The following is an 11,040-nucleotide window of genomic DNA, read 5'->3' on the forward strand; positions in this document are numbered from 1 at the left end:
CCCCTTCCCTCCCTCTGCACTGACCACCTGATCAGCAGCCGCCGTTGCTGCGCCACCCAGCCGTGGTTGCCACCCTTAAACAATTTTTTTTTTTGTTTTAATTTAATTAAAATAACTTTTATCATAATTAAATTAAATCAGTCCATAAGATTAAAATTAAATCATCATTCAATATTAAAATAAGGGTTTATCATAAAATTAATCCCAATTTAATTCTAACTCTTAAAATTAAATCGATGATCATACTCAAAATATTTTTATGCATAAATCAATCCGATTAAAATTATGAAACATAATTAAAACCCAATCAACCAAAACAAGCATCAAAAATCAGATTTTTAAGGCTTATATGGTTCGAATTTTTTGAATAAATTAGGGTTAGGGTTCGAAAAGTTCGAACACTTTAGGGCTATATTTTGGTCCTCTTGATGGCTATTTTGAGCATAATTAAATCATATTCAACATTCCAAAAGTTTAATCACATTAAACATAATAATTGAACCATAATTAAATTAATTTCTCCCTCTTAATTGAGTATAAAATTAACATAGACATCAAATAATCGTATTATTATGATCTAGCGCGTTCATGCAAGAGGCTAACTGATACCACTATAGGAGTTTATAGGTACCATAATGAGGAAAAACATGAATCATATTCATAAAGCACTTAATCCCAAGAATCGCATGCATAACACACAAGACACATAATCATACCTTTGAAGCGTGAATTCCACGTAGCAATATGAAAGGCAAATCAAGGAGAGAATAGAGCCTCAAGCGTTGCTCCTCTACTTAGTCCACGAGCTTCAAACGAGCCGTCCACCAATACTAGATAGGTCAAGTGATTGAGGAAAACCGTGATCACCACCTTTCAGGACTAACCGACCACCACGAATTACCACCACCACAACCGGCGCCAAGGGAGGAGAGAGAGCCGTGAGAGAGAGAGAGTTTGAGAGGCTTGGTCTCGTGTTTGCTGATTAGGGTTTGATCAAACTGATCACTGAATCGCATACATGCAAACCCTAAGCACCTAGTCTATTTATAATCTCATTATAATTAGACTGTTAGGAAGCCCAAAACTTTCCAACCTTATAGGATCTAGACCCTTTGTGTGACCTTATAGGATCTGTCCAATTGGGCTTTGGTCTATTTTACTAGTCCAAAGGTCGTTAGTACCTCTAGCTATGATAAAACGACGACCCAAATGTCCGAACTTAATCATCTACAAAATTTGATCCATTTATATCTGATAATTGCACACGACGAAGACATAAATCCTTTAGAAGGGGCTTTTAATTTGGTGGTTTTCGTGAGTAGGGGAGGGAGTTGGAGTCGACGCAAGGGTTGGAAACTAGGCCTCGGTGGAGGGGCGACGCTAGAGGTAGGGGTGGGACGATGGGCCGGCGAAGGAAGAGAGACTGGGCGGTCTGGGTGGGGGTTACGGTTACAGAAGGAGAAAGGCAAGATTTTTCTGTTTTTTTTTCAATTTTTTTTCTACCTCCGTTATCATTTAGTTGCAACATTGAGGTATTATTTGAGAGACATAAAATATTCCAAAGTTGCAACTAAATGTTAACGGAGGTAGTAAATTTTTGAATTTTTTGTATTTTTTTATGGTTTTTTGATCAATCAGGATTTGACACATGTCAAGCTACCTATTACAATAGGTCATTCACTTTTTTTAACCGGTGATGACCTGATTAGAAGAAAATGCCCCCCAATGTTGGAATTATTCAATAATAATGGAAAGTTGGGATAAATCAAAGTAAATGACCCAAAGTTGGAACTAATAATAACAAATTTTCCTACATCAATTACACAATTTTAATGTACCCAAATAAAATTAGAAAGAAAAGAAGAAGAAGAAGAAAAAATAATAAAAATAAAAAAAAAAAATAAATAAAAAAAAAAAAATAAATAAATAAATAAAAAAAATAAAAAAAAAAAATAAAAAAAAAAAAAAAAACACCCATGAAGCACGCAAATTCAAAAGTCTTTAAGGGATGCCGGCACCGTTCAATTAATGAATTTTGTACATAGTAACATATACCATAACAAGATTTCATCAATAATTTACAATATTCTTGATTTCTTGGTCCCAATAAAAAAAATACTTATTGTGTCAAACCCGCATGTATATTTCTAGAATCATGACTTTGATGATTCCTTTTAACTCTCCTACCTTTCTTGAACAATTCTTTAGTCCACGTTTTGTCTCAATTTTCTTCACAAATATTCCTTTTCATTTATTATTGTTTTCTTTTAACTCCTTTCTTTTGAAAGTTCCACTTTCTCCCTTGATAACTCTATCCCACGACCACCTAAAGGCTGAAAACCGATGATGTTTGGTTGGCGTGAAGCGTTAATTACTGCGATTTTCGCTGTACTTATGGTGATCATTTTGTTAATTCTGATTATTCGTCGAAAGTCTAATTTAAGAAGTATTGTAATAGAGCGCCATGACCAACAAGTCGGAGGAGTCGAAACAGAGGTTAAAACGACACCGTTACAGACGGAAGAAAACAGCAAGAAAAGGCTCAGTTCTCATTTCTTCCGCCGTGGTTCGTCTACAAAATCTTTCTTCAATTGGGCTGATCATCCAGCGTTGATCACCGATGCTGTCGAGAACGGATGGTCACGATTCGCCTTTAATAGTTACTTGTCGAGGTCTCCGTCTGTTAGATCATCGCTGTTTGGGAGTTTGCGAGTTACAGGGGATTTTAACTCGACTAGTATTGATCAGGTTGAAGAGAGTTGGGAAATTGGTCAAGGATCAGTTGATTTTATGCAAAAGTTATCGTTTAAAATCAAAGGCTTAAACCATGGTGGTGGAGCCGTGGCTGCAAGTTCATCTTCGGTGGCGAAATCGGTGGTGAGGATGGCGCTTCCTTTGCCAGGGCCACCAATGGTTCAATCCTTTCCGCAGGAGGCGTATTTTGAGATAAATGTTTTGAACTCAAATGAAGATAATGTGAAGTTTAATGGTGAAGGTGAAAAAACCAAACTGTTGTTTCAGAGGAGTTTTTCTTCTACGGCGAGTTCGGGGACTGGTAAGACGCAGGAAGGGTTGTTTCATGTGAGTAGTAGCAGAGGGTCTCATTTGTTAGAGGAGTTGAAAATCGGCGGTGGCGGTCGAAGAGGAGGAGGAGGTGGTGGTGGTGGTTTGAAGATGTCAATAGGATTGAGTGTTGGGGGTTTTGTAACGAATAGGATTCCAGGAAGCTATCCTGGCTCCATCGGATTCAATTCTGATGGTTCTGTTTTTCTTGGAGGTATGTTTCAATTTTGTCTTGTTTCATTTATTGTTATAATTATTATTTAATTGATTTTCATTAAAAAAAGTTACTATATAACATGTGTTTGTCTAGTCATTCTTTAAACAATCCATTCAAAAAAAAAAAAAAAAAAAAAAAAAAAAAAAAAAAAAAAATCCATTCTTTAAACCTAAGGTAAGTTTTAGGCTCTGTTAGGGAGAATGCTCCAAATTCTATATAGATCATTTCTACATGCTCTTTAAGGAAAAAAGATTAAAATAAACTTCCCAATAGTCGTATACCATCAGGTTTCCAAAAAAAAAAAACAAAAACAAAAAAAAAAAAAAAATGTATACCATCAATAACTTTTCCATTAATTATCAAATTTTGTTAACCGTAGAATTAAGGATATGTCTAATTAATGCATTAATAGGGATACATTCTAGTATAATGCGAAGTATTAAACTTGTTATTAACATTTTTAACCATGTGCTATAAAGCTAGCGTTTTAAACAGGATAAGGATCGCCACCTCGATATCCGTAATATGTAAGCATTCCGTGCAAAATTTAAACAACAATAGTTATGTTTTACAAAAAGGAAAAATTAGAAATAATTATTCCAACTTTAATCGATTTTGGTAGAATAATCCCAACTTTGGATTACTCTGGAATAATCCGAACTTTAGGGGTCTTTTTTTTTTTTTTTAATTCCTAACCAGTCAACAAAAGTCAACACATATTCTATCAGGTCACTTGATATGTGTCAAGTCCTGATTGGTCCAAAAAAATTTAATTTTTTTTAAGAGAAAAAAAAACCCAAAAATCAGCAAACTACCACTCAACTTCCGCTTCACCAACCGACCCACCCTAACCTCCACCGCCCCTGCCAACCTTCCGCCCCTCCTTGGCGTCACCGTTTTCCTCTCTCCCGAAAACACCCTTCCATTCCACTAAAATGTTGTGTCGAACGAAAGATTAATACGATCAATAAGATTGTGAGAATATTTGTCGTTACTTTGTCATTGATTAAACATTATTATATACACAAGCATATATTAGGATCAGGGTTAAGGGTACATTAGTAAATACAATCTAAAAATACACAATATTGTTTACATAATCTAACATACTCCGTATATGCTAGCTAGTAAAATTGTAGAAAATTTGATATTACGACGAAAGTAAACTTCATGACAAATCCAACAATGTATTATATAATAACAATTGTTTTTTTTTAAAAAACAAAAAATTAGTTAAATAATCAAGTCACAATCATTATGTGAATAGTGAATAAAGTCAAAATGTAACACTTTAATAGGCAGTATTTTAGAGGGAGTATCAGTGTATTACTGAATTAATGTTATACTCCGTCTGTATCATTGTATTAATTGTAACACAAAACAAAGAGAGAGTTGCACAAACTAATGAATCACCTTGACGGGTTGGATCCCTGAATTAATGTGATTCTCCGTCTGTTATATTTTTATTTCAAACACTTAAATCGACATTGAGTCTTATATTGTTGATTTGAATTTTTTAAAAGTCTATGTAAGTGTGATTTGGTGTTTAGAGAGCCACAAGGGCGGGGTGAAATCAATCCCAGGATCCTCTAGAATCGGGAGGGAAGCTCTAATCACTTGAGATGAATATTTTATATAAAAGTTAGAGATGTGAGCGAAGGAAAATATTAAACAAGTATTAGTGGGGACCATGTAAGGAGGGAAATGTAGTAAAATAATATTGTGTATAATATAATATTTTTATTTAAGAAAATATTACAAAGAACACAAATTCTTGTATGTGCGTGTCTACATGGTTTACTCGATTAATATTACAGGGGTTACTTAGTATAAGCATACAATGATGTAGCAAGCCCCACACAAAACGTGGTGTATAAATAAAACAATAGATGATTATAAAAATTGTTACAATTATAAAAATAATATTTAAAATTAAAAATTAAAAATTAAAGTAGCATCACTGATTCACTGCCTTTTGTTTTCTTTAAACTGTATGAAAATTGGGCCTCTATCCATAGGCCAAGGCCAGAGATCAGATTGTCCTGACTCAAATATGGACTTGTGGGATAACAATTTTAGGTGTCAAAATCGAACTGACCCAAAAAAAATTATACGTTTCGAACTGTAATCGATCCGATTTGATCCGAGATATTTAAGATCCAAACCCGATCAGTAACCGAACATACTTCTCATTAAATTTACACTAGAAAATCGTAAAAAGTTAGGAAATCATAAAAATATAACATTAACTACATTGATATGCGCGTGTTTTTGTCATAAATTCCTAATTTATACGATTTTCAAGAGTGTATTTAATTTATATAGCCCTTAGGGCTATATATAGCATTATCCTAGAAAGATATGATATTTCTATGTAATAATATGCTAAAATTGGAATGTAAGTCTTAAAAAAATATATATAATAACAAAATTAAACAATAAAAAATATTAAAGCATGTGTAACTATGGATAAAAGAAGTATCTATAGTAATGACAACAAATTTCTCAACCAAAGCATATATTTTTTATAGTTTTGTGTAGCAATAATTGTTCGAACTAATGTGGGAAAGAGGGATTAAAAATTATTCAGTTTCATGTTACTTATAACGATTAACATTTTCTACTTACACTTTATGTCAAATCGTTACAAGTAATATGAAAATGCGGTAGTATAAAAGATTTTTGATTTAACATTATTTGATATTAATATCATTATGATTAATATTTGACTATTCAGGTATGAAACTTGTATTTGAATCTGAAAAAGAAGATTGGGCTAAAACTGGAAAGGTAATTGGTTGTGGTTTTGATCCAAGAAAAAAGGAGGTTTACTTCACAGTTGACTCAGAGCTGGTGCATGTAATACATTGCAAGTCAGAGGATTTTGGGAGGCCATTATACCCGGTTATAGCTACAAACATCGGCATAACTATGCTAGTGAATTTAGGCCAAAGCAACTTCAGTTATCTTCCTGCAAATGCATACAGGACCCCTAATCCATGTTTCATTGGTCCCGTCGTTAACTCATCTGCAGCAGCACTCGGATACGAAGACAGCAAAGAGTTGTTTTCAATGGGAAGAATTGATGCTGAGTGGCTTAGTCATAGTGCAACAACTAAAAGTACAGTTAGCTATAATAGTGACCTTTACAACAACACTAGGAATAACAAAATGGACGAGTATGAGGATGAAACAGAGGCCGAATTTATTGAAATTGTTTTAGATAGCACAAAACGGTGACTAGGGATTAGTAATAAGAAACACTATGACATTAACATTACAATTTTTTGCTAATATAAGTTTATCAAAATATATGATCTGCAATTTCATTATTGAACTGAGTAGGAATGTACCTTCAATATTCATCATACGCAAAACAACTCAAACACTTGCATGTCTTTCATTATTTTGCTATAAGACATAGTGAAGCCACACGTAACTACCTTTTTTTTTTTTTTTTTTTTGGCTAGGAATCTCATGTTATCCTCTATTCCAACTTGTTAAGCTAGAAGGTTTAAGGATTATTATGAGTCAACCTTACTGCGAGAATGCCTACACGCTACCTGCAAAGGGGGTGTAGGGGTATTAAGAAGTGGAGGCATCATCGATAAGAATGTCAAGGAAACTATTAGTTTGATACCCAAGATATATTACTCCTGGACTGACATTGTAAGGTTTGAGGCTTACAACATTCAGGACAAGATAATGGCCAAGAAAATCATACCTAGTCAGTTAGTTAAGACCCATGTCAAGGAAACAATTTAGTTATTCAATTAGATAGGTATATCTTTGAGAGACCATTTGATGATATGTCTGCTCATGACACAATTCTGTTTTCACTAGCTACATGCTGGTTTGGATCTCGTTAAGCTTATTCACGATGATGAAGGCTCTATAGTCAGGCTTGTCGATTTATTGATCAACCACACAGAGGAGTACTTGAATAAAGAGGAGGGAAGCCAGTGGTTCTATTGAGGTAGGTGGTCTTAGCACTGACCAAAATGTCCCCAGAACATGTCGTTGAAAACGGTAGCTAAGCAATTACCGAATGTTTTTGTTGTAGAATTTAACCTTACTTCCTCTTCCACTTGGGTATTTGATACCGGTTGTGGTGCTCACGTTGTGAATGATGTGCATGGATTGAGAGTGAGTAAAAGGCTAGCAAAGGAAGAGATAGTGCTTTGAGTAGGAAATGGAGCAAATGTGGCCTCACTTTTTTTTTCTTTATTTGAGAAAAGACAAATTTTTTATTAATAACAAAATGCAACAAGTACACGGAGGCTACTAAGCCGGCCCCTAGGCAAATGCCCTTTAATCAGCTAAGCTCCCTAGCCTTAACTTTATTACAAGCTATACAAACTCTATGATAAACATCTATATAAATTCTACTTACAACAATTTCATGTCTAAGAATCTGATGAGCTTCCTAAACTGCAAGATTTCTTTGCTACCAAATGCTATAAACCAAAGCAGAACATAGGCTTTGATACACCAGTTTTTGGAATCTGTTCCTAGCACCCTAACACTAATCATTACAAGATTGCATGCTTGTAAAATTCATCACACACCCCAACTTATTCTACATCAAATTGACCAGTTTCTGACTGTATTTACAGTCAAACATCATATGACGATTAGTTTCAACAGCATCAGAGCATAAAAGGCAAATATCATCATTCACCATACCAAATTGTTTTGGCTTTTCCTTTGTTCTAAGCCTTCCCCAACAACCATCCAAGTAACAAAACGATGCTTAGGGATATTATATCTGTTCTAAATCCAATTGCACCAACGAACCTCAGTGTGGCTAGTCTTAAGCCACTTGTAAGCACTAGCTACAGTATAATATGTAGGATTTTGATTCCCTCTTTCTCTAGTAAAACTATGCTTGATTTTCTCTTTAACTTTCCATATTTGTTTCCATTGCCAACTTGCTTGAGCAGGACATCCCAATCTTGCTATTGGAAGTTATAAACTCAAGCTCCCATCTGGACTCGTTTTGGTTCTAAATAATTGTTATTACGTTCCTGCAATTACTAAGAACATTGTTTCAATTCCTGTTTTAAATATTGAAAGTTTTTCTTTATTTTAAAGAATAATATGTTATATGCTAGCGCAAAATTGGTTAATGGTTTATATGTATTAGGTTATACAACCCATGTCTATAACATAGATCATAAAAGGCAACAAACGGATGGTGCAAACCCAACTTACATGGCACCTATGGCATAGTAGGTTAGGTCATATTAACCAATCATTTGAATAGGATGGACTCCTTTCATTATTTGATTATGAATCATTTGAAAATTGTGAGTCATGCTTGTTAGGTAAAATGACCAAGTCACCTTTTACAAGAGTAGGTGAAAGGGCTATTGACCTTTTGAGACATACATACACATGTGTGTGGACCAAAGAGTTCAAAAGCTAGATGGGGGTTTAACTACTTCATTACTTTTATTGATGATTTAAGTAGATTTAGTTATATCTACTTAATGAAGCACAAGTCGGATCGGAAGCCTTTGAAAGGTTTAAGGAATTCCAAAATGATGTACAAAATAAACTGAAAGGAATGGTGTCCTTCGAACAAGTGTATTATTTTGATAGCGGGTTCAAAATTATTAGAAAGCTAATATATTCAGTAAGGTCAAGTGATCGGAATGCTTGGGTGGAGGTCGCTTCCGATCAGTAATACTAATATAATTAATATTACAGCTTAATCTTGACTGAATCCTTCGGGTCACACCCAAACAAATATATGCGAACCAACTCGACGAATTAATTCGGAAGAAATTAATTCGTCGCCCGAGTGTTAAATATTTAGACGTCGGTAATTCGAGCTTAGAGCGTCGAAACCGATCGTCGGAAGTCGAGTCAAAATAATAAAAGACGAGACGCGCAAAATAATAATAAATCGACCATATTCCCAAAAATACCCCTAGCATCGGAGTACCCCGAGCATCCGAATGCTAGGGGCAAAATGTCCGAGCAAAGGTTGCTAGCAAGCACCAAGGCGAGCCATGGCTGGCTGGTGTGAGCTAGAGCACAGTGCTAGCAGCCACGGCCAGCCGCGGCTAGGCACAGCAGCAGCCGTGGCGCACCACAGCAGCAGCTGGATGCGGGCTGGGCTCGGGCCGGGCTCGGCCTTGGCTCGTGGCTTGGCTCAGGCCATAGGGCCGTGGGTTAAGGGGAAGTATGGAAAATGGGAGTAAGTGAGTGAGGACATGTGGCACAAGGAGAGTATTGAGTGGGGAAGAAGTATGGTCCCCTGCTCTCTACGTGGTCCTCACCAACCCATCCCACATGGTAATGCCACTTGTAGATTTATTATTAGTTTGCAATTTTAATTTAATTTAGCTTTAAATTAATTTGAGGAATTTCATGATCCCACATTGATGGGATAGAAATTCCCACTCATACATTCCTCTATAAATACCAAGTTTAGGATTTGGAGTAAAGTGCTTGAGTGAGAGTTAAAAAAAGCATTCCATAATTTTCGGGAAAACTCTTAAACTCATATAACACTCGGGTTTTGGTCGGACCTTGCTAACCCCAAGGTAGTAGACCTTAAAGTTGTGTTTGCCTTTTTGTGGGTGGATACCGTCGGAGGCACGGCGCTTGACGTGCTCGTAGCTTTCGAGTAAGAGCCCCGGGTTTTGGGCGAAGCTCGCTTCGAGGGTAAGATTCGTTATCTTTTCTTTGTGATTATTTATTTATGCTTTATGATTTTAATTATTGCGAGTGGTTCCTCGGGTGGGGTTGTTTCCGCGGTGAGTCGGACTCACCAAACCCCAACATAAACTTGGAAAAACAATTAAAGCACTACGATCTGATCGTGCTTGTGAATATTTGACTCAAGACTTTGATGATCAACTGAGGGATTATTGAATATTTTCACAATTAACTCTTGCAGGAACACCACAATTAAATGGTGCATTAGAAAGGAGGAATCGAACCTTGTTTGACATGTCAAGGTTTGATCCATGATGAGCTTTACTGATCTTCACATATCCTTCTGTGATATGCATTATTAATAGCTATAAAAGTAGTAAACAAAAGAACGCCCAAAGCATTTGAAAAGATTCCATATGATATATGGAATGGAAAGGTTCCAAAGTTGTCTTTTCTCAAGATTTGGGGTTGTGAAGCCTATATGAAACGAATGTTTACAAGGTGAAAAACTAAGCCTTAAATCAGACAAATGCTTCTTTATGGGTTATCCCAAGGAAACAAGAGGGGTATCACTTCTACCATCGCAAAGATAACAGAGTATTTGTTCCTCGCGATGGTGTCTTTCTAGAAAAAGAATCTCTTTCTAAAAATCCAAGTGGGAGTATAGTGGTTCTCAAAGAAATTCAACATGAGCAACAAATAGATGTGGATAACACCACATTAGAGGCAATGGCGCATGATTCAGCTAATTTGACAAAACATGTGTCGGAGAAAGCTAATTTAACTACCAAGGCTCCTATCGTCCCACTTGAATCTAATTCTTGCGAAAATCTTCAAAGAGTTGAAGAGAATATTTTTATTGTTACTTTTACCCCATGTAGTTCACTCAGAATTAGAAACAAACAGTGTGCTGATGTATTGTTAACTAGGGATTCCGAAATCTTCCTATTAGAGAGTGTAGAACTCACAACCTACAAGCAGACTTTGCGAGCACAAACTTAGAAACATGGCTTGATGCCATGAAATCCGAAATGGAATTCATGTCTGAAAATGATGTGTGTGCCCCGGTAGACTTGCCTAAACCAATTGGT

The 11,040-nt window shown here is 35.8% G+C and overlaps 1 protein-coding gene across 1 annotated transcript; it reads left to right on the top strand.

Moving 5' to 3' along the window:
• Positions 1 to 2,203: 2,203 nt before the first annotated feature.
• LOC145614946 (uncharacterized) lies at positions 2,204 to 6,575 on the top strand. The gene is made up of 2 exons (XM_081670022.1): positions 2,204 to 3,277; positions 6,018 to 6,575. Exons 1-2 carry the CDS (start codon positions 2,344 to 2,346, stop codon positions 6,518 to 6,520), a joined length of 1,437 nt encoding a protein of 478 aa, XP_081526148.1. The 5' UTR covers positions 2,204 to 2,343; the 3' UTR covers positions 6,521 to 6,575.
• The last annotated feature ends 4,465 nt before the right edge of the window (positions 6,576 to 11,040 follow it).

Source organism: Chenopodium album, chromosome 25, assembly GCF_948465745.1.
Source record: "Chenopodium album chromosome 25, dcCheAlbu1.1, whole genome shotgun sequence".
Classification (NCBI taxonomy): Eukaryota; Viridiplantae; Streptophyta; class Magnoliopsida; order Caryophyllales; family Amaranthaceae; genus Chenopodium; species Chenopodium album.